Raw genomic sequence first — 23,891 nt, forward strand, 5'->3', positions numbered from 1 at the left:
CCCAGAAGAATGACCGTAAGTGAAAAATACCAAGTTGCTAGGTGAAATGTACATGAGATCCTATTTGCGCACACACATGTATTTGTGAGAGCGGAACACAGCTCCAGTGTAAGCATGTACACTTCCGTGTGGGGCTGACAGGGAGAGGGTTGGGAGAAGGTGTAAGAGGGAATGAAACATGCTAGGAGATGGAACTGGAAAAGAGAAAGTAAAGGGCACTGGTGACAAGGGATAATGATGATGGAAAAGAAACAAATGTGACACTGTCAAACCTACTGAAACTTCGAATGTGGCCATAAAATTAGCTGGCTTATTGCAACAAAAAGATGACCAGGTACATAGAAAGCATGAGAGTAGGTAAAACATTTAGGAACTACTTCTATGGCCCAATTCTTCCAAATAAAAAACAAACTTTTATTTTTTACTCATTGGTGGGGGAAGGGAGAGTACTGGCAAGAAGAGGGCCGTGGTAATGGCCACAGGAACCACTCTGACCACGGAGCCCAGCGCTCTCACAACTAGTCTATCCTACCATTTAATATCACAGTGACCACACACTCCAATACGAACAGCAGTTTTTAAGACCGATAAAATGCAAATGTGGATGGAAGAGGATACTCATTAGCACTAAATTCTACTAAAATTATTTCATGAAATGTTCTCATCCCCCTTGCAGCTCTACTGCCATAGAAATTTCCAGTACACAGTAGGCAATGTGCCACTTCATTTGAAGGTTCATGTCTTCTACTGGAAGCTGAGCCTGGCCTACCCAACACATGACTTTCACAACACTTGACTTTTTGCAGCTCAATAGGTTAAATGAGGCTGATTTTTTGCTGATTGCAAATTTGATTTTCCTGTGTACAATGCTGAGCATTAAATTCTAACAACATAACTAAATTGTTCATTAAAAATCATCAACATTCTTCAGAAAACCTGCAATTGTATATGTATTTAAAGGTGTTCTCAAGTAATAAGCAGTTATAACAAACATAAGAAAGGTGAAACAATAAGGAAAATCCTTTAAATAGCCATAGCAGCTCTAGACATATACTATAAGCTAGCCTGTCTTCAGGGATCAAATAGAAAACAGACAATTAAAGTACATAGTCAAATCCATTATTTAAAATAACGAATAATAACAACAGATACTTGGCTTAGAGAAACACCATTATTTCTAAATCTTTCAAATTTATTAAACATGCCCCCCTCCCTCCTATCCCCCAAGTAGTATATAAACATCTGTTTATTCCTGTGAGGAGAGTCACTGGTTCAAGCTCATGATACGGAAAATCTAACTCAGTGTTTAAAATGTGGGGCAGAAAACACACAGGAGATAGCTACTGTGCCCAACTGAAAATCCACTTGTGCAACTGCTCCTCAGGCTTGAATCACACAACTGAGTATGTTTATTGATTTCAGAGAGGAAGGGAGAGGGAGAGATAGAAACATCAATGATGAGAGAGGGGCCAAAAATATATTCTTAATGGTCAAATTAAATGCACTTAAAGCTTGACAGTCTTCCTGATAAAACTATATGAGACTAGCTGGACTGGTGTTGTTCAGTGGTTGGGTATCGATCCAGGAACTAGGACGTCAGAGTTCGATTCCTGGTCAGGGCACATGCCAGGGTTACAGGCTTGATCCCCATTAGGGGGTGTGCAGGAGACAGCCGATCAATGATTCTCTTTCATCACTGATGTTTCTCTCTCTCTCTCCCTCTCCTTTCCTCTCTGAAATCAATAAAAATATATTAAAAATAAAAGAACCATGTGCATCTCTGCAACACAAAAAAGTCAATATCCGCCCCCTCCAAAAAAAAAGAAGAAAAAAGGAGCATATTCACCATTATACAAAATATTAAAACGAACCCACAGTTTTGCTGTTAAAGTCTGATCAAGGGTATCATTACCGTTGGCTCCTCACCACCTGTGACAGTTGACGAACGCGCTCTCCTAGTTGGGGCACTGGGCTGTTAAATGATAATTTATATCAGTGAAAGGCACTTAGGGAGACCACCCGTTGTTTACTGAATCAGGAATCACTGCTGTGGCAGCCAGTGAGGCAGGTGACATGAATCAGAATCCTTGAAACCCTTTCTGTCCAAGTAAAGCTGAGCGGTCACTGATGACCAGAGGAGCAAGGACCCAGTCAACCTCCCATCCACAGAAGCCTCAGGCTGCAGACTCGATTTGGCCGAACAATGAATTGACAACCTCAATAACAATGATGAGATGTCTTGTTCGGAAAAGAAATTGAACACCACTGTAGTTTTGCCCCCACTGTTAAATAATGAGCAGGTTCTTAAATCTGCCACTCAAAATCAAGAGGCCACTGGTGATCAGTGAGTTTTCAGCTTTGGAGAGTGTAAGGGAGGAGTCATCTGTTTCCAGGAAAAGAGACTCTTTGGCAAATAAAATTAACATTGATTGTGAAAAGGAGAGGAAGTGCCATTAATTCATCAAGGAAAATCACAGAATCATTAGGCGGAGGATCCCATCACAGCTGATTGTTGTTTTGGGGGAGATCTGAACTGAAACCATCCCAGAAAGGACGCTCTTGTCAAGCTTATCAACCAGCACATTGGATACAAGGCACAAATGAATCCCTTATTTTGACCACTCAGTTGACTAGTGTACTCATTCATTCATTTTGCAGCATAAAAGATAAAAGCTAGGCAAAAAAAAAATCCTTCTGACTTGTGCAAAGGTGTACACAATAGGGAAGACACTGAGCTTTCAAAATCTGTAAGTGCACTTTCCCCCCACCACACATAATAAAGTATTAGTGCTAAAAATGATTGAGGATTCGTGGTCATAAAAAAACTGGTTATGGTCAAACATCACATTGGACATGCTAAAATAAAAGCACATAGTTTCTCCCCCCAAAAGAAGAAACAAAGTCGCATCACGTTTCTTTCGTTGACATGTACACCAAACATCTCCCTAGGCAGTTCTGGTCGGCCTTCCAATTGGAATATTCATTTTCATTTATGTCCTATATTATTAAACATTGCCACTCTTCCCTATTTGCTGCTAACTATAGAAACTGTGGGAGAGTAGGAGCTAGTTCAGCCGTGGGCAAACTTCGGCCCGCGTTTGAAATGAATAAAACTATTGAAAAAAAAGACCATACCCTTTTATGTAATGATGTTTACTTTGAATTTATATTAGTTCACACAAACACTCCATCCATGCTTTTGTTCCGGCCCTCCGGTCCAGTTTAAGAACCCATTGTGGCCCTCAAGTCAAAAAGTTTGCCCACCCCTGATACTAGTTGTAGCTAATTCTTTAGCCAGTAGAGCTGCCTTTAAGGAGAAGGTACAGACGCTGTGTGGGGTTAATTAGGTCGTCATGGAAGCCTACTTCGCTCACACCTGGAAGAGTTCTTCCTGTTTAAAAGGATTCAGTATGTTCTTAAATACAATCACCAGAGCACAGCTTGAGGGACTAAATTCAATCTTTTTAAAAATTACTTAACGTATGCTTTTAGTTAAGTGAGCACATCAGAGTTGGTATTAATTTGGGTGAAAAACTAAGCAATGGAGTTTTTACCATTTTAGAGACTTTGGTGGCAAAAACAACTCTTTGTATTGGAAATCCATTCTCTTTGGGCAATTTGCTAGGAAATTTGAGTGTCTCATTTATATTGTAAATGGATTTGCACAGGAAAAACTCTTCCTCAGTGCCCCAATGATTTTAAATAAAAGCTGAAAGAGCCAGCTGGGGAAGGGAAATGCGCGTGGGTTACCGGTGGTAGGTGAGCCTGCTCCGCGACCGCATCGGTGACACTGCACGACCTCAACCTCGAGGAGGGCTCCCTCTGCTGAGGGGAGGAAAGGACACGGAGCGTCAAGAAAACATTCTTAGAAAAAGTTCCATTGGCTCACAAAATATACCATTGGTGCTATTCACAGCCCTATGATAATGGAAGGCAATTAAATGAAACATCTTTTCAGGGTAATGAGAGTAGTCCTTTCAGGAGTCAAGTTGTCTGCAGTTGTTTTCATTCTCAGTGAATTAAGCAGACTGGGTTTTGATCAGTCCTTAGAAATAACAGCAAAAAATAAGGGAACAAGGTCAAAGCATGAAAGGGGACTTAACAGGCCACCATAACACTCTAGGGTTGCTTGAAAAATAGAAATTGGAAGCTGGAAGTCTTATCATTTGTTTTGGGATGCATCCTATAGAAAGGAATATTGAGATATGATTATGAAACATTTATTGACTATTATTATCATTGATAAAGAACCAATTGGATTCTATATCCAAGGAAACTCAAATATAACTTCGTGCTACTTCTGAAGGGTCAGGTATTTACAATTTTGGCTTCTCAATGGAGTTAAAGTCACACAGATAAGGAATGAAGGGAAATAGTGAGGCTAACCTAGTAAATCAAATGTGTAATGTATAACGTTCCTCTCACTTGTTTGCTTCACCTATGTAGTTTTAAAAAGAGCCTAACAAATCCAATCAGAGAACACAGCAGGTGACGCATACAAAATCCAGGGTCTAATCAGCAACAGGTTCATCCAGGGGACACGTTTGATATTTTGCAATAACTAAAATGCGATAAGGACAAAGAAAGACTTTGGGGCAGGGAAGAGAGTGGGGGACTATCCACGTCTTTCTACAGTAGCTGCTGTTATTGTTCTGGATACAGTGACCCTGAGAAGAACTGGAGAAGAGTCCCATGTTCTTCTCTTTCTTAGGCACCTTTATTTAATACTTGAACCAGACTCAACAATCTTAAAATAATTCTGACATGTGCACTTGGATGTTAAAGGTATTTTATATAGCTTTAATAAGTAAATGCAGGAGCTCCTTATACAAATAATTAGAGATGTTAACGTAATATTAATGCTGAAGAATATTATGATTTTTCACTTGGTAGACCAAAGGTATTTAATTGCTATAATTATTGCAATACTTCCTTTAATATGTTTTAAATATATGGCTTCATTGCTTATATTGTTTCCATAGCAACAGTTTTACCAATTCAAATGTCCTATATATGTAAACTCTTTTTTCCCCTGCCCCCTTAGTACTAAATTTTCATCTCATTGATATTTCTTTGTGAAAACCATTAACAGACTTTTAATATAAAACCACATTAAATAATCACTGCATCTCACACAAATTGGTCAATGGTGTCTGTTAAAATAAAAACACCGTAACTGAATAAGGAGCAATTTTGTGAGTATTTGCTTTTACATATCATGCAGTCCTACCCATTTACATTTTATATGATCCCAATAATGCCTATTTTTTTTTTTTAGGTGCCATTTTCAGTGACATCACTCCCATCTTTACTACAGAACAGCTTTAAGTTCAATTTCCCCATCTTTACTACAGAACAGCTTTAAGTTCAAGTTCTCACTTTAAGAAAGTGAGACTGCATTTATTCTCAGTTTAAAGCTCAAGCAGGAATTTTCTATGGGCTTTTTTTGCAGTTTTATACTGTCAAACACAGAGTTCTTCATGGCTGATTCTGCTGCTTACCAGGGCTCAGCTGAAGCTTCTAGAAAGAGTGTCCTTAATTGTTGAGAACACCAATTCAAATGTTACTACCCTGACGTCAGTATCCCAATTCCACAACCCTTCTTAAGGACTGGTTTTCTGGGACGTAAATGTTTTCTATCTCCTATTCGAACTTTGTCTTGGATGGGTCCCTTAAAGACTATGCTTACATCTCTGAAATGAGTATGATTTAAGAGGACTGATTGGGAGGCCCAATATCTCCTCCATGTCCCCAGTGCAAAAAGCCACCTTTGTGGTGAGAGCACTATGAGCCTTCGGCTGGGAGGAGAAATTCTACATGGTTAAAGCTGAGAATTATAGAAGTCATGAACTCTTATTTTCTTGCATTCTTTTTAAATCAAGAAAGATTCTCACCTGCGTGGCCAATTTTGGTATAGTCCTGCTTCTCCTAGGTTAGGAGGAACTTAGGAAAATGTCAGAATTATCTGGGAGCTAGAAGACCCTTGGTCATTATTTGCATACAAGACTCTCTTAAAGCAACAATAAAAAAATGATAAAATATTTGTTTAACTTCTCATTCAAACAGGACGATTACTCACAATCAAAGAACCAAACTGCTCCCCATTGGAGTCCGTAGTGAACTGAAGCCTTCTGCTTAGTTCTTCAGACAGCTCTTGAGGGCTGGTCCGAGAGGATGGGGAGGAAGGTGGTGGGGGCAGCGGCAGACTGAGGGAGGAGTCTCCAGTGATAGCTGCTTCTTCTGAAATGGTCTCCCAAGGCTACCAATGGATGAGATGCAGAGGTAAATGCTGGGAAGGAGGAATCCCCAACAATAACCATTATCATAACTATAATTAACATTTACTAAGCATGTAGGAGGCAAATAATCTTCTCAAGGACCACGAGAAAGATATGACTACAACCCTAATTAGCAGGTGAGGAAACTGAGGCATAGAGGGGGACTTGCCCAAGGTAATAGAGCTATGAAGTGGCAGGACCAGGTCTTGAACCAAGGAGGCCAGATTCCATGGGCTGTGCTCTTAACCACTTTATAATACCACCTCTCTGAGCTGTGACTGACCTCTAGCTCTCATTACTAAATGCATGGGTTAAAAAATAATCTCAGGAATTCATTGATAACTTCCATGGAGTTCCTTTCACTCTAACTTCTCAGGATTCAGAATGAAAACAGCATAGATGCTATAATCTGTAATTAAACAATGTTGTAAAGTACCTTTCAGTAAATTTTTTATGGAATCAATTTGGCTTTTCAATTTTTGATCACTGGAGCATTTTGTAAATGATCTTCCTGAGGTAATACCTTTAATGGATTTCTAGTAAGTAAACAGAGCTATTAAGGCAGCATGGAAGTTATGATAATTGTTCATTTGTTCTTCAATTCATAACTTCCCCCACCCCAGTAATTTACCATAAATATTTCAGGGGCAAATTATAAACAGTGCCATTCACCCAAATTTGTATTTCCTTGGTAATACATCTCTTTTGTGATGTCAAAAGTACTAGTATTCAGTAATAGCTTGTACTTGGTACCCAAACAAGTTATAGGGCTCACTCAATTGCAATTATGGAGTAAAAAAATCTTAAGATCCCCAAAACGCCATTCTTTTGTAATAATATAGATACATGCATTCATCAAACATGATTTTTATGAGCACTTTCTAAATATCTCGATGGTTGTCAATTAGCTATGAGACCATTAGATAGCTTTTATGGAGAAAGGAAATCACAGAATAGAATCAAGCTGGGAACACAGAGAGGAGGGGGTGCAGAGTCTGGGGCAGCGGACGCAGTACCTCGGGGCCCTCTCCGCCCTCGGAGGGCTCGGGCTCCAGGTCCTCGCTGATGTGCCGGCGGGAGCGGAAGCGCCGGTGGGCTGCCTCCTGGTTGATCTGCCGGATGTTGCTGTCCGCCTCGGAGGACACATCCCTGAGGGCAGGGGGTGGAGACAGCAGACCCCATATTGATAAGTGGCCCCTCAACAAGAGTCCAACACTCACCAAGGGCCTGGCACCTACTAAAATGACAGTGCACTTATGTTCAACAAGCTGACAATGAGAATTCTTCCACCATATTTTGGGGGCGTTTAGAGTAGAAGTTAAAACGTCAAAATGTTTCTCAGAGAAAACTCACACAGACTCCTTTGATAAGACACCATATTCAGTTGACAAAAATGATGTCACAAGTTAATATTTCAAAATATTTGAAAACATTATTTAAACTAATTGAAATATAGTATTAATCCAGGGCCCTTGTTACAGATTTTCCTAAAACATAGGTTTTAAACATTCAAACAAACAAATACTGCATTCCAATAAAGAGCCTGTGGGGCTCCTGAATAGTAAAGAGCTTGCAACTAACAGTCTTGTATGCAAATAAATAGGTAACTCTTGAAATGGTTTAAGTCCTTCAAATAGACATCTTTACACAATTAGTTTTACTGGTAAAGGGGGTAAGATGAAGGTTAGCTTTCATTTAATCCATATTAAAATGATAATTTATTATGAAAATCTGAATTAAGTTTTACTGTATCTGCACATCCAATATACAAACTTTTGAACTCTAACAGAAATATATCCTGCATATTTTATAGTAATACTAGAGGCCTGCTGCATGATATTCGTGCTCTGGGGGGGGGGGGGGGGTTCCTTCAGCCTGGCCTGCGCCCTCTCGCAGTCTGGGACCCCTCGCTTCTTACCATCTGCCTGCTCACTGCTCCTTGCCACTCGGCTTACTGCTCCTTAGTGCTGCCCCGGGGGCAGGAAAGGCTCCTGCCACCGCCCGCTGCTCTTGCCAGCCTTGAGCGCGGCTTCTGGCTGAGCAATGCTCCCCCTGTGGGAGAGCACTGACCACCAGGGGGCAGCTCCTGCATTGAGCGTCTGCCCCCTGGTGGTAAGTGCGCATCATAGTGACTGGTCATTTTGGTCGTTCCGCTGCAATGGTCGCTCAGGCTTTTATTATATAGATTAAAGAATAACTAAACTAAAAACAGGACACTAAATGGAGATACCTTCTGAAAAACGGACAATTATGGCCATAAATAAAATAATTACAATCAAGGGATACCCAAGTATTCTAATAACATTTCTGAAACCACCAAAACAGAATGATAAAAATAACACTATGGGATATATTAGAAAATGTAATATTGCTTTTTGTGATTTCATATTGCTACAGTCATTTTTATACGGCATTCATTTCTTAAGCAAACAATGCTTATCGAAAGTAATTATAAGGCATTACAAAGCTCACAAAAAGTAGGTCAGAATGATCAAAATACCTTAATAAAATGTGTAAAATATTTCAGTAGTGTCTAAGAAAGCAAAGGAAATTTTACATTGTCCTCTTTCACTTTTTATTGAAGATGAAAGCAATATCACTGTATAATGACTGGATTTCCTTAAAAATATTTTACAAATAAGAGTTTCATTAAAATTTGAAATCTTCACTTGAAATATCAGTCATCATTTATTCAGTCAACAGAGAGACTAATGTTTGCATGCTACATGTGCCAGACCCTAACACATACCTGAATTGTTACAGGAACTTCTGAGAGGTTGAAAAGAATAAGGTTTTCATTACTCTCTCTGCATTTTGTATCTCTCAGAAGTATATACAAAAGTCCATTATTTGGAAAAACTGGTGTGTTGTTTTTTTTTTTAAAAGGGCATTTAAAATCAATTATGCCAATCTTCCTTACCCAACATGCTCAAATAATTAGTAATCTGTGTGAACCAGAAACAACTAAATAGCATAAAGAAGCCAGATACCTCTGATTTTGAAATTCCAAACACGGGCTTTTATGGTCTTTTAGTGCCAAAATGAAAATGTTCACACCATGGTATTTAATTAACTGAATGAGAGGGTTTGGAACAGAAGTTGTTGAAACTGACTGTAAGTATAAATGGTCACTAATGGCCAGATAAACATGTAAAATATTCCTAATCTGACAAACTAAAACAGAAAAATGGTTTTACCTGGGGCCAGAAAAAATTTAAGGAATGGCTATTTCAATTTTCATCAGTCATTAATTTCACATATGCATTGTTCAATTAACTTTCATGGAAAATGTACAAATGAATAAAGACAAGTTCAGTGCCAATTAGGATCAGTGTGCCAGATCATTTACATTCACATACATTAGTGACTATATGACTGCACTACTGCTAAGACAGGGAAAGATGTACAAAGTATTTTAGAGAGCTAAAATAAGTGCAAATTAGGTGAGTTTAACAAGTTCATCTTCATTTATCATCTTCATGTAATTCCCCACCTTTTTTAAAAAACTGTAGTTTTTACAGTAAAAAGTCTATAGTTTATGCTAAAATAGGAAAAGGACAAATTTAAAATTAGGGGTGTTTTAAAAGCCACCATCAAACTTGAGGGGGCTGGGATGTCTTCTCTGGTCACCTTCTGTTCTAAAGTATGCATCCAGATCTAAACCTGTCCTAGACAGTGCAGGAAACCATGTGTATGATCACTTTCAGAAGTGACTCATCTGTAGTCAGTCATTCAGTTAAAGGCACTGGCTGAGCGCCGACTTTGTGCCAGGTGCAAAGGATAGATTTGCTCCAACAGGGAATTAGAATATTCTATGCTCCGAGCCAGGACTGCGAAAGCCCAAGGTTTTTGCAGGGACGCCTGCCTAAGGGGGTCTGGCTCCCCAGAGGAAGGTGCATTAGGCTGGCGGTAGCCGGGGAAGGGCATGTTCTAGTTTCTCCCCGTCTTTTTGGAGGGTAGGGGAGGGAAGCAGCACAGCCATGGAGCCAAAAAGAAGATGAAGTAATGAGGAAGCAGCTTGCATGATTGGGCCACTTGGGTGCCTGCATGTTTATGATTGCGGTGGCGAGTCTGAAGGAGACAGGATGGAAACCGACCTTGTAAAAACAGTCTGAGGGCACCGATATTTTTTCAGGGTGAACAATTTTTAGAGGGTTTGAAGTTTGAGGCACAAGGTAAGAAATGAGAATCACCAGGAGTGTCACAATTCTCGATTAGCACATGGTAATCGGTAATCACTATGTGATTTTCTCAGATACAGCTGATTAATACAGACTTCTCATTATCAATTTTCCTGCAAAGAGTACTGACTTCTGAAAACAATTATTTCTGAATTAAAACAATCCCTTAATTCTGGAAGGCCTGAGGGTTTCAGGCCAAGCCAAATAAAGTTAAGGAGAAAGAACCCCGGGTTCTCAAACAGCACAGATGGGATCAAGAGGTCACTATGGAAACCCACTCTCCTTATCTAACTCTTCTTGGCTTTCTAGACGTCAACCGGAAAGGAGCCGTTCCACGAGCTCCACCCCGAGTCCTGCTGTGTCCTTCCTGGCTCCGCCTCTCATTGGAGCTCAGCTGCCTCAGGGATGGATGGGGATGGTCATGTCACTGACTTCTCCCTAAACTACATGCGGACCTGTACTTGGATGAAGAACTGCATCTTCCCATGTTGCTTCTGGGCTCCTGCTTTGCCAGCATTATACAAGCTACATCATCTGTTTTGGTTTAATTCTTTGGTACATTGACACCAAAGATGGTATGTTTAGAAAACCACATAAAGTGTTTTCTCAGTGATTCCCTCATTAGTTTCACAACTCTGGGAGGAAGCTAAAGTTGCAATTATCACCATTTATCCTCCAAATATAGATTTCAGTTTACCAGTACATGGTAATTATTAATAAAGGTGAAAAATTTCCATAGATGTATTGGCCATAAGTATTTCTTCCTTTGTGAGTTGCTAGTGGTCACTTTCCTACAGAGGTCACATGACATACTGGTCCCAACAGAGTGCTATGTTTTAAGGTACTTTCTTACAATGTTTAGCAAAGGTAGGTTATGGTGTTTTGCTTAGGGTTATCACTACCAAGATTCTTCTGATCACTACATATTACCAAGTCCAAGGTGAGTCCGTTTTTGAAAAAAACTACAAATAGCTAGCGTAATCAAATGACTTACAACAGTTTTAACAGCTATGGCCATTAACCAGAGGAAAATAGTAAAATATTTAATTTAATATAAAAGATCACCAAATCATTTCCATGGGAAAAAAATTACAATAAAAAAGAGTTTAGCATCACCCCAATGTTCTGATATTTCTGTTGTCCTGGGGGCAATGAGCTGATGTCCATGCTAGGCAGTCCAAAGCTGACCAAGGACAGCTGATATTCACAAGAACCCATCTGGAGGCGTAGGAAGGCCTGGCTATTTGTTGCTGAAGATTCTGCAAACTCTAGTTCTAAATCAACAAAACCCAGACCAAACTTCTTGGCTACCTTCCCCACCCAGGATATCTTTGAAATTTCTAAAGAGAAGAGTTATCAACAACACCATCCATCCATCATACTGCTAATACCCCTTGTTTCAAAATATCATTAGCAAATTTCCTTCAGAGTCTGGGTTAAGGAGAAAATTATCTCACCTGATATACTTGGCCTTTGGCACCTGTTGCAATTATATAACTCATTGATAATTACCTCCTTATCTTGGCTGCTAGTGAACTCATGATTGCTAGAATAATTTTTTCTTTTCCTTCTTTTAATACTTTTTTTTAACCGTTTATTGCATATTAACAGTTTTAGATCTTGAGGTATACTGTGATTTAAAAACAAGCTAAGTGAAATAAGTCAGTCAGAGAAAGACAAGTATCACATGATCTCACTCATATGTGGAATCTAAAGAACAAAATAAACCCAGAGACATAGAAGCATAAAACAGACTGATGTATTTCAGAGAGAAGGTGGGGGTGAGTGGGAAGGGATTAACCAAAGAACTTACATGCATACCCCATGGACACAGACAATAGTGTGGTGAAGGCCTGGGGTTGCGGGGGAGGGAGGTGTGGGGTAGAAAGGGTCAATGGGAGGGAAAAAAGGGACATCTGTAATACTCTCAACAATAAAAATAAATTAAGAAATAGGTAAATAGAAACAAGCTACTTCGAATCCTTTTTTATAGTAGCTGAGGTTTAACTAGTATTTATTTGGTATCATCAAACCAAAAATTGCCAAGTAAACAAAAACAGTAATCAGTGCAATGCCTCCATGAGGTTGGGGAGAGATCAGAATTAGCAGTAATTACTAATTCTGAGTTCGCAACAATCCCATGTGTTCCTAATTATTTATATCAAAGGGGTGATATAGAAATTTCTCAAAAAAGGGAAAACAAAAAATTTTAAGAGGGTTTCTAAATCAAGTAATTAAAGGGAATAAAAATCCCAAATCTTAAGGGGGAAAAGAACACTGCAAGGCCAATTTGCTTGTTGTTTTCCATCCTGGGTTAGTGAGAAGAGGAAGCTGAAGAAGAGGGAAATGATATCACCAAAGAAAAGACAAATCTAAGAAATGTAACCTCTGCTTTGTATTTCACAAATCTATATAAAGAAGACAGACAGCCCTGGCCCGGTAGCTCAGTTGGTTAAAGCACTGTCCCAATACACCAAGGTTGTGGGTTTGATCCCTGGTCAGGGCACATACAAAAATCAACTAATGAATGCATAAATAAGTGGAGCCAACAAATCAGTATTGCTCTCTCTCCCCCTTCCTCTCTCTAAAAATCAATAAATATTTTTTTTAAAAAAGACAAAATCAATCCTATATTAATGCAAATCGACCAAATGGCAGAACAACCTTTCACTATAATACACACTGACCACCAGGGGGCAGATGCTTAACACAGGAGCTGTTTCTTGGTGGTTAGTGCGCTCAGCCAGAAGCCAGGCTCACAGCTGGTGAGCGCAGTGGCGGTGGCGGGAGCCTCTCCTGCTCTGTGGCAGTGTTAAGGATGTCCGACTGCGGCTTAGGCCCGCTCCACGGACATCCTCCTGGACTGCAAGAGGGCACAAGCTGGGCTGAGGGAGCCCCCCCCCCCCCCCCCGGGCCAGTGCAGAAATTTCATGCACTGGGCCTCTAGTTAGTTCATAAAATAGCAGAATGCGATCAAAGGCAAGGGCTTCCTCATCATATGCAAATTCTGACAGGCTGCCATGCTCTTGAACTCAATGAAGGGGAACCCTGACGTACCATACCACCACATGCTTTTACAGACATGAGATATATTTCCCAGGCCCGGCTCAAAGAGCTGCCACGTTTGGCCCTACCTGCAGACGATGACGTGTGTTCCTAACCATCCTACAGTACTCACATCAGTGTCGGTCGGTGCCACTGAGTGGATCGGTTGTTGTGGTTGACGTAGTAGGTCCGACCTAAATTGTCCACTTTCTCTTCCCAGCCAGGGGGCAGAGGAGGAGGAAGCTCCTCCTGGTGCTGAGAAGCTGAGTCATTTGAGTCCACGACTTCCCACCCGTGCTGTGGAGTAAGATCACAGGGAAGGTCATGAGGCTGGATCTTCAGGCGAGGAAAAGACACTCACAGTGCCCACTGTGTCCTTGCTCCGCTGCTCTCTGGCTCCTGCAGTGGCTTCATGTGCCATATCTGAAGAAATTCCCCCAAAGAGGCAAAAAACCCCAAATTCCAGGAGAGTAGTATGAAAATATTTTGAGCAATAGTCAACTAAGTGTGGCCATTTTGCCTTAAGATGACTACTAGGAGGAGCCACAGAGAGTTGGTAATGTATTGTCTGCTGTGTTCCTAAGTCACATTCTACTCCTTCCACATTGAATATTCATTATTTTGACCCAAAGGCCTCCAAGGCTGTACAAAGCCAGGGCACCAACGCGGGTCCTGTTACACCTGCCATCTTTTCAACACCTCCCAAAGGCAAAGGGGAGCTGGGAGATAAGCTGCACTGCGTGTGTTCTAACAAAAATTGCAGCACCAGTGACCAGGAGGGAGGGTGGCCCTGAAGCTGGCTTTGGGGGTGAAACTCACACTCCCCATCCAGTACAATCCCGGGAGCCAGAGATGTCTGAATGCTGTGGCATTCTACTTACACCCCCTACTCGCTGGGACCACATAAACAGGTTTCATGGTACCAGTTACATTTTTGCAACACATATTTTAGGCATTAAGTATTCCTTCCTAACATCCCCTAGTAAAGTCACTGGAAAATGAAGTAATTCACGGGTTACTACGGTTGGGAGGTTAGAAGAGTATAAAAAAAATTCCTTGGATTTGAGATAAGAATCTGTTGATGTGCTTGTGAAATCTTAACATTCATGACTGTCTACCTCCCACTTCACTCCTCCTCACAGATGAAAGCTCACAGATGAAATACTGCCTGGAAATCTGACCTCTGGGTCTGAGGGAGGCTCAGTTGACTTGCCCACATAGTCACATATCACATATATGCAACAGCTGCAAACAGATGTGTAAAACAAGCCATAGAGAGGCCTTGTTTAGTGGACATTTTCAGGACAAGATGAGACTCTAACAAAACAGCACTATCTGAAGGACGTGCTGAGAAGGTACAATAGGACCCACGGATTAGGCATGTGACTAGCAAGTTAACACATTTCGTACGCTCAGGAGTTTTCTTGTGTTTCGCGCGCCATCTGTTAAGGACCACTCATGAGTGTTCTCGTTTTTCACGCCCATGGAAAAAGGAGCGAATCTAGATACTTATGTAAATTTTGTTTGGTCCCTTTTCATAGAGGAAAATGTTTTACGCAGTACCATACGTTAAAAAAGTACTAGGAACTTTAACTGTTTAATTGTTTTTGTAAATAAAAATGTTATAATTATTGAAAAACAACACCTAAAGTGCATTATGATGATTTAAATAACGTGCAGTTTGCCCAAAAACGTGCGGTCCCTGGCGTATGTCTTAGAGATTTCTATGTGGTACACAATGTGTTAAAAGGCAGCGAGGCCAGGAGGGAAAGAAAGAAAATTCCCCTGACAGCTCATTCCAAAATGGTATTTCTAGAGGAAAGCTTGCCTGATTCACACTGTCACCTGTGGGCCAAACGAGTGAGAGACCTGGCAAAGATTTTCTAAATCACTTGATCCACTTTGAAGCAATTCCACTTGCTAAAGGAATTTACAAAGAGCTGAGAGTCCAAAGTAATAACAGAATTAAATATATGAGGAGAATTCACATAGGGGTGGGGCTATTAATAAAATATGAGTTTAGCATTTTATAAAGAGAAATCTTTTCAATTATTAGTGTTGTAATGTAAGATGAAAAGTTAATCTTTTTTACTAAAAACAAACATACTGGTAGATGATCAAAGACAGATTCCCGGGCACTTTTAAGTTTTTTCGTATTTAAAAGCTTTATAAACTTTTATTTCTTTAAATAATAAAATCTTACAATGAAATAGTCGTATGATCTTAGGCAAGGAAGAGAAACCAAGGCCTGACGCTCTTACCTCCATGTCTTCCCTCTGCTCACTGTTTTCTTCATCTTGGCCTCCGTTTTTTGGCATATAGGCCATTTTCAATCGCAAGAATCCCTTAACTCGAGATTTATGACTGTATGATAGAAGAACATTGGTTACAAAGGATATGGCTTGGTTATATCTTTCATATTTATGATGACTTTTAAAAAAGGTAAAACAGGAAAAGTTGCTAAATCTTCCTCAGAGAAACCAATAACCAAGGCATAATGGACCCCTGCCCCTAAGGCCTCACCTTCTTGGTCTGAGGAGAAAGTCCTTAAACGTGTAGGGTCGCTCCATGGTTGGGTCTTCTGTCTGCAGGAAGAAAAAGTAAGTTTCAATACCCCTGAGATATTGTATTGTTAGGTACACCAGACTGGATTACAGAGAGTACATTTTCATTTTAGAATGTGGGAACAGCAAAGACAGAGTCGGTTCCTCAATCAGTTACTTGGACAATTATTTAACATTTTATAGGTCCCAGACTTTAGTCACTCCAGATCCACTAGATGTCACTATCAACATCTGTTTTTAGGAGCCAACCCGGCCTTAGACAAATGACAAAATGATAGTGGTCAATGCCAAGCATAATTCCTAACTGCAGGGTGGAGGCCTCAATCTCACATACAGGTTAACGTAGAGAACCAGTGGTCATCCAAGAAACCTAAAGATGGAGTTAACAGGAAAGTATGCAAGATCTAATCTGTGAAGGGAATAATTTTACTTTAACATTGTCATCAGCCTAGACAAATGAAAGGTTATCTCCTCCACAGAGATCGTCCTAGGTGGCACCATCAATCTACCTTTTGCTGCTGCTTATTTCATGAAGCTATGAATGCAATTGTAACATTTATCCATTTTTCAAAGAAATCAAAAGATCGTGCTTAATCAAAGCAAGTAGGAAATTAGAAAAATAAATGTTACTATTTCATTAATTAAATAGTAAAATCTCAAAAACCTAGGCTCTTTAATGAAACATAATTTAGAATATTTACTTCTGTAACAAGAGAGACCACAATACCATGATTTTTTTTTTTTTGAATGAGAGGGGTGTGTGTATATGCATTTATATTTGAAATTAGTGACCTGGTGCACAGATTTGTGCACATTGAAAGGAAATTAATTAGAAGGTGGCCAGTGGGGCAGATCTGGGCGGGGCGGGACTGGGCAAGAGGGGCAAGACATGCCCTGGAGCCAACCGCCCGCAGGTCCCTCCGCACTGTGGCTCGAAGGGTGTCTGCACAGTGAGCCGGGTCCCTCTGGCAGGTGGGGTCCCTTGGCCTAGCCTGTGGGGATTGGGCCCAAACCAGCTCTCTGACATCCCCCGAGGCGTCCTGGAGTGCGAGAGGGCACTCTGCAAGGTTGCTGTTGTACAGGGTGTGGAACTCAAATGCAAGTGTGCAATAAACCAGATTCAGGGCCAACAGTGCCCCAGCAACAACATAACCCAAGGCTGAAGGTGGAATCACATGGCCCTGTGAGGAATTGGGCTCCCTCTTCTCTAGTTTCGGGGTGCGTCGTCACCCGAGAACCGCTGCTGCCAAGTCACTGTAGCTCGGCAGCTCCTGCATTTAGCATCCACCCCCTGGTGGTCAGTGTGCGTCATAGCTACTGGTTGGATGGACACTTAGCATATTGGCTATATATATATATGTTATCTATTTGTCATTCCCTGCTTTAAGCTGCCGATGGTTTCTTCCTTTGCTTATAATAAACTGAAAATTATTTCTATGCCTTTATATGTTATCTATTTGTCATCCCTGCTTTAAGCTGCCGATGGTTTCTTCCTTTGCTTATAATAAACTGAAAATTATTTCTATGCCTTCAAGGTCAAATAGGGTCTGGCTGGTAATTACCTGTAATCTCACTGCGAACCATTTGACTTACCCTCTCTTGGCTGCTATTTCAATCACTTTGTGTTGCCCAAGAGCCAGAGAATGGTGGAACAATATGGAAAAGCAAAGCTGGAATATGAGGTGATCTATTGCTCACCAAGGCCTCCAGGTCTTGTCCCCACAGTCTGTCTATATTTCCTCAGGGGCATCTCTAACCTCGGTTATTTGTCAATAGATCTAAGTGTTTTGCTGCTCATCTGAGCAGAGGGAAATGGTAGCTACACCACACATGCTAACTCCTATTTCTAAAGCTGAGTGACAAGTTCACTCAGAAGCAGCAGCATCTTTTGTCTGTGCTGACTGAGAAAGCCATATAGCAAATTCTGGGCACCACCAGCTTGTACAGATGTAGGCCAGAGAAATAGCATGTGCAGTTCTAGACAAAGGGAAAACATGTTTCATTAGATACAGAGGATGAATTTGAAAGCAAAAACACCCCAGTGACTAGGAGGGGTCTGACAGAGGAAGGGAGCTGTTTTGCATGAATTGACAAAGGAAGACCAAAGAGAAGAGCAAAATGCAGGTGACATTGACTGGCATACTTGGAGATTCAGATACACTTGATTCTTTCCTATCCCCATGAAAAGACCACTTTTGGGGGGGGGGGCGGGGGCGGGGACTAGGGCTCTTTATTTCAGCCTTCTCCACTGTGTTGAGAAAATATTACTCTGAAAATATATCCAGCTGCAAACAATGAGAAGTCACTGCTCACAACAGGCAATAGAAAGCAGATAACCATCCTCACCGGGAGATGATTAAGGGGCACGTCCACCTGTCCCAGGAAGTCGTCTCGTGTCTGTTGAGAAGAGAGCAGAGAGTTAATGTTCTCATTGATTTCAGAGTGTCAGCATTCTTAAAACATTTCTTTACAGACAGAGACAAAGGTCCAGGGCCTGACACTACGGTGCCACGGGAATGGGTCAAGGCAGATGGCCCAGATAGCTGTCATCTGGGAGACAGGTGAGCCCAGGCCCATAGACCTGACCTTTAGATGCCTGAGGCTTTATGGGATGTCCACTACCCAAGTCTCAGCAAACTGTGCTCTCAACCTTGACTGTGGAGAGCTACCATCCCAGTATCTTACTGGTGGACTGCCTTGCTTTCCCTGCCTGGTACTGAGATATGGGACCGAAGATTACTAGGTTAAGAGCCTGGACTCAAACCGGCCTACCTAGATAGGAGCCTGGAGCAGGTCACAGGTCTTCCTGGTCACCAGGCTCCCCACTAATGAAGTAGGCCTATTAATACTAGTAGTGCCTATATTCTCTGGTTGCTGTGAGGACAAGGTGTGGTCTTGGCAGGGCCTGCTTCGCTGTTGTGGCCCAACATGGCAGGTGCCTCTTCTGGTGTCTGAACAAAGCTGAGACATTTGATTAGTTTAGAACAGGTGATAGGTCATCTATTGGACCTGAGGACAATATGATTGTCAAGAAAGTGTCATTCAGGTTGATCGAGACTTGGGGGTCATAGCTGGACCAATTTAAAGAGAAGATAGTAAAGACATGTTGGGAACATTTTAACAAATACAGGTGTGGCAAAAGGAGGTTGACAGTTGTTCATCTGGAATATTACAAAATAGTTAATAAATAATAATGCAAGCATAAACTGTGTCTCACATACTTACAACTATAAGCCTACCCGGAATTTATTGATCAACTGCTATAAACTAAAGAGCTCCCTGAGAGCTGAGAGTCTAGGGAAAGAGTGCACAGTCTAGCTATTAATAAGTCGTATACATTACTTATAAAAAATGGCCTCATTTCAATCTAGTAAGTACATTGCTTCAGAATCCAAGTTCATGGATTAGTTACTGGTTAAATTGTAGACCCACCATGCTTCTTCCCCTCTCCATCTACTACACAGCACAGATCTTTCTGACTTAAAATAGACTTAGATGAAATTCACTCAGAGAAATTCTCACAGGTGCTTCTTCAGGCTCTGGGAGGCACATGGGAAGGTGTAACTCAGTTCAGGGGTCATGACCTGGCCCATGGGGTGTCTGACAAGTTGTTTGCACTATGTCCTGCTGTTAGAGTGCATGCGTCATAGCCACTGCCCTGGCCCTAGGCACAAACCAGACACAAGGACTTCTATAACCCTCTTATAAAAACAGGCAGTGGCACCTACCACATTCAGAAATGCCTAAAACCTGGCAAGCCCTGTCCCACAGCCACCTTGAGGCCAGACCTCTCACTCTGAATCTGGGCTCTTATTTACACTCTTTACTAGTCTGCCGTGGACTTTTATCATTTATGGAAACCACTTCTCAAATGTACTTGGAAAACGTCTCTTCTTGCATTTAAAAAGCAGCAGCAGGTAAATATAAATGAGAGTTAGTGACATGATTTGCTCCAGGCTTAGGATTTCCTTTTAGGTAATTTAAAAAATGTAATTAACTAGAAAGCTATCTGTCTCCTCTAAACGATGCATGAAGGATAATGGAAAATCAAAGTTACTGCTGGTGTGCAGGAAGCATGAGATAAGCCCAATCCTTATGACGAGATTCTCATTTGTTTTCTTAGCTACATTTGCTATAACCCACCATGGATATACCTCATCTAGCACAAGGCTAGGAGGTGCCAATAAATGCTGTATATATTTTTTAAAATATATTTTTATTGATTTTAGAGAGGACGGGAGAGGGAGAGAGATGAAAAAAACATCAATGATGAGAGAGAATCACTGATTACCTGACTCCTGCACGCCCCCTTCAGGGGATTGAGCCCGAAACCTGGGTATGTGCCCTAACGGGGGATCAAAACATGACCTCCTGGTTCAAAGGTTGACGCTCAACCACTAAACCACAATGGCCGGGCAATGCTATAGATCTTAACAAAAGCAGCAGCCTGCAGAAGGCTCAGAAAAGGAAGGCAGCTTTGCTGTCCAAAGAGTTAGGGAGCATTCCAGCCCCAATCTGGACAGTTTATTTATAATTACAAAACCAGTGTAATTATCAGTTAACTCTACAATAAAAAATTAAAGCAAGAAGTGTGTTGATTACTGACCATAAATTGCCTGTCTACCTAATTGCTACTTGTCCCCTCTCCTCCTGCTACTGGTGCTGATGCTGGGAAAGAAATGGAGATGGGATGCAAATGCCAGAAGGAGATCACCTCACTCAGAGCTCCGGTCATAACCTGATATCATTAAACGGCCATTCACCCATCGTTAACCTCAGTGCACTGCAACAAAAATCCACCTAACAGCTGCACGCCCATGCTGTTTTTCTGGGGAGACGTTCAGAATTCTGAACTGATCAAATGTCTCAGTTTTGTCCAGACACCAGAAGAGGCACCGGCCACGTCGGGCCACAACAGCGAAGGAGAATCTTACTGAGATGGTGGCTCTCCACAGTCGAGGCTGAGAACACAGTTTGCCGAGACTCGGGTGGGGAGTTCTGTGAAAATGCTATTTGCTATGTTATCGTTAACACCACGTCCGGTTTGGACTCTACTTCTTCCCTCCAATGCAATAGTTTTGCTGAATCCCCGAGGCCTGAGGCAGCCTCACTTGTACCTTAACGAGTCTTCCCATTGCATTGAAAAACAATTTCTAAAACCGCCAAAGATGGAGCAACCTCAGGGTTAAAGTACACACAAGGCCCTTATGTCTGGTGGACATCAAGGATGACTAAAATCAAAGAATTTTTAAAATAAAATAGGGATCAAGTCTAGAACAGCACATGGTCCAAAGGAATGGGCTTAACCGAGGGTTTCATCCATCAGTGGAACGTGTTGGTGAGACCTGCTTTCAAAACATCCCACTGCTGCCCAAACCGAAGAAATTGTAGGGAATGTAAAGCACTTAGGTTAATGGCACTATACCAATTTTAAAACATGTCTTCAATACCGCAGAAGAGCTTAGTAGGGGTTCAGAGGGCCGACTAGTGACCTTTGTGCGAGATGAGAAGCAGGCGTGTCTCAAGGACACCTGGGTGTGACAGTAACAAGACAGAAACAGGGTGCCAGGAGGAGGGATCCCCACCTGCAGGCCCTGTAGAGACATTTGAGGCTATCACCATATCCTCAGGTCATCATGCCACAGAATGACATCTTATACCAATATTATAAAAACATGCTATAGCCAATTAATTTTTAATAATTTCCACTACAAAGTTATTTTCATCAAGCTTCATGTTAACTAGAAGTGATTACAAAACCCCAATTAGTTTAACTCATACAGTGACTACTGGCATTTATTGAACTTATTTTTAAGTGGTAAAAACTATCAATTTCAACCTCAATTACCTGTCATACTATTCTAGAGGCTGAAAATGTACAGGTTAGTACCAATTTTAAATGTTCCCTTCTGACAAGCCATCAAATATTTTTCCAATGTCATAACTCAAAACAGAGCCCCTGAAACCTGTCATAGAAGGTAAAAGTGAAATTAATACCAACACTTTCTTTTAGCGCTTGCTCTCTAAACGACGATTAACTGTATTCAGGACCACCCCTCCTGCATTTTATTTATTTATTTATTTATTTATTTATTTATTTATTTATTTATTTATTTAGAAAGCAAGCAAGAGTTTATTGACAACAGCAAAAACAGTGAAATAGGAAGGGCATAGAAGAAGCAACAGGGGAGCCTAGGCTGGGCTGCTTTGGCTCACTGGGAAGTCAGAGAAAAGGGGCCTCGGAGACAGGTTCAGGGGGTTAGCCTGGGATGAGCTGCTGCCGCCCCTTGGTCCCCTGGTTGCAAGTCTCATGGGGTCCCTTAGAGGATACGTGTGGAGGTGCGGACAGGAGGAGGTGGGGAGGGAATGGCACAGTTGTGCTCCCTGAAGGGAAAGTGTGCCTCTCCCTGCTTTTAAATAACTATTCCCTTTCAAATAAGAAGGGTTTTGGTGTCAATGCCACTGGAACCCAATGCTGGGACTGTTCTGGCAGTGCCAGTGAACCCCATTATGGCGCTGGAGCATTTCCCCAGGCTTCCTGCGCGTACGCTGGGCCAGAGCTGCCGGCACCGAGTGCCCACCAGGCTCAGTTGTCTTCACAAATGAATGAGACACAATTGCACAAAGAACACATGAAAAAAACAGCAAAGTCTTTCTTTAGGTCAGAACTGCACTTGAAGGACATGATCTGAATCTCACTGCACACTAATGACCACGGAGGTCATGGGTAAATGAGGCGAGGGCCGTGCATTTCCCAAGGAGGCCGAGAAAGAGCGCGCAGGACCACATGGGAAGAAAGGCACTGGAAGCAGGGAGGATGCTCGCAGGGCAAGCAGGGGCCAGAAAGGCTCATTAGGAAGGTGCATCAGAGAGCTGGCACTTCCTGCAAGGTACAATGACTGCACGGAATAGTGCAGCTTTACATTAAGGTAGTTTCAACTGTGAGTAGTTCACAAGAAGCTTTTTTAAAAAATTAAAAATAATGGAAGAGAAAATATTAGTGTCTCACATGAATTATTGAGCAAGTACTGTTTTGAGAAACTTATTTCAGTTACGTACATATATGAGTGTGTGTGCTAAGTTTTGACCTAAAATTAATTTTTCTTTGTGTAACATCATCAAAAGTTTAAAAGCCACTGAACTTATAGCAAATGAAAACCGGCCAGTACTACCAATGGCTGGGGTTTATCCTAGCAATCATTAAGTAGTGATTTTTAAGAAAATTATATTGAGAATTTCTCAAGACAAATGGGACAGAAGTCTGGAGAAATTAGAACATAAGCTACAGAAAAGGAATTAAAGAGTAAAGCTATAGTATGATTTGATGTTTGTATTTTACAAACCGAAGGAAAATGACCACCATGAAATGCACCTCTCCTGTGTGCTGCTGCCTTCCAAGGCGGGTGCCTCTTCTCCCCTCTGAGGCATAAGGACCGCCTAGAGGAGGCCATGGGGCTCTATCTTTAGGGTGATCAGCAACATGCTCTTGGAATTACCTAAATAATGAATAGCTGAGAAACTTTTACAGAAGCTGTCAGACAAAATGCTACGAACACAGGGACTCCCACAGCTGTTGTCTGGAGAGACACCTGGAGGCCAAGATGCACTTTCAGGCGCTGCCTCAGTCCTCTCTAAAGGGTGACGTCAGCTTTGTCGTCACACTCCTCCACTTGTCATCCACATTAGCCCCTGTCGTGTGGACGGCTGAACTGCGGAGGCTCAGGAACAGAGTGAGTCCGGCCTGCAAGGCCAACCTGCCGCTGCACAAGCCAGCGCTGCCCCACCTGGTGCCTCTGGCATTCGAGGGAAACTGTTTCAAAACA

The 23,891-nt window shown here is 41.6% G+C and overlaps 1 protein-coding gene across 23 annotated transcripts in view; it reads right to left on the minus strand.

Annotated features, from left to right (window-relative positions):
- The window catches only part of NEDD4L (NEDD4 like E3 ubiquitin protein ligase), a 297,127-nt gene that overhangs the window by 50,507 nt on the left and 222,729 nt on the right, over positions 1 to 23,891 (minus strand). For 15 of the 23 annotated variants that reach the window (XR_004969940.1, XR_004969939.1, XM_036322034.1 and 12 more), the window contains 8 exons: positions 18,415 to 18,465; positions 16,028 to 16,089; positions 15,766 to 15,868; positions 13,638 to 13,801; positions 7,295 to 7,427; positions 6,080 to 6,259; positions 3,751 to 3,825; positions 1,913 to 1,972 (listed from right to left, as the gene is read on the minus strand). Coding sequence is in view for 21 of the 23 variants with exons in the window: in XM_036322034.1 (XP_036177927.1) it covers positions 1,913 to 1,972; positions 3,751 to 3,825; positions 6,080 to 6,259; positions 7,295 to 7,427; positions 13,638 to 13,801; positions 15,766 to 15,868; positions 16,028 to 16,089; positions 18,415 to 18,465 (828 nt within the window). In the remaining 2 variants the exon portion in view is untranslated. The remainder of the gene's footprint in view (positions 1 to 1,912; positions 1,973 to 3,750; positions 3,826 to 6,079; positions 6,260 to 7,294; positions 7,428 to 13,637; positions 13,802 to 15,765; positions 15,869 to 16,027; positions 16,090 to 18,414; positions 18,466 to 23,891) is intronic. The other 8 variants (XM_036322036.1, XM_036322031.1, XM_036322023.1 and 5 more) reach the window with 4 other exon arrangements.

This window comes from Myotis myotis, unplaced genomic scaffold, assembly GCF_014108235.1.
Source record: "Myotis myotis isolate mMyoMyo1 unplaced genomic scaffold, mMyoMyo1.p scaffold_m19_p_9, whole genome shotgun sequence".
Classification (NCBI taxonomy): domain Eukaryota; kingdom Metazoa; phylum Chordata; class Mammalia; order Chiroptera; family Vespertilionidae; genus Myotis; species Myotis myotis.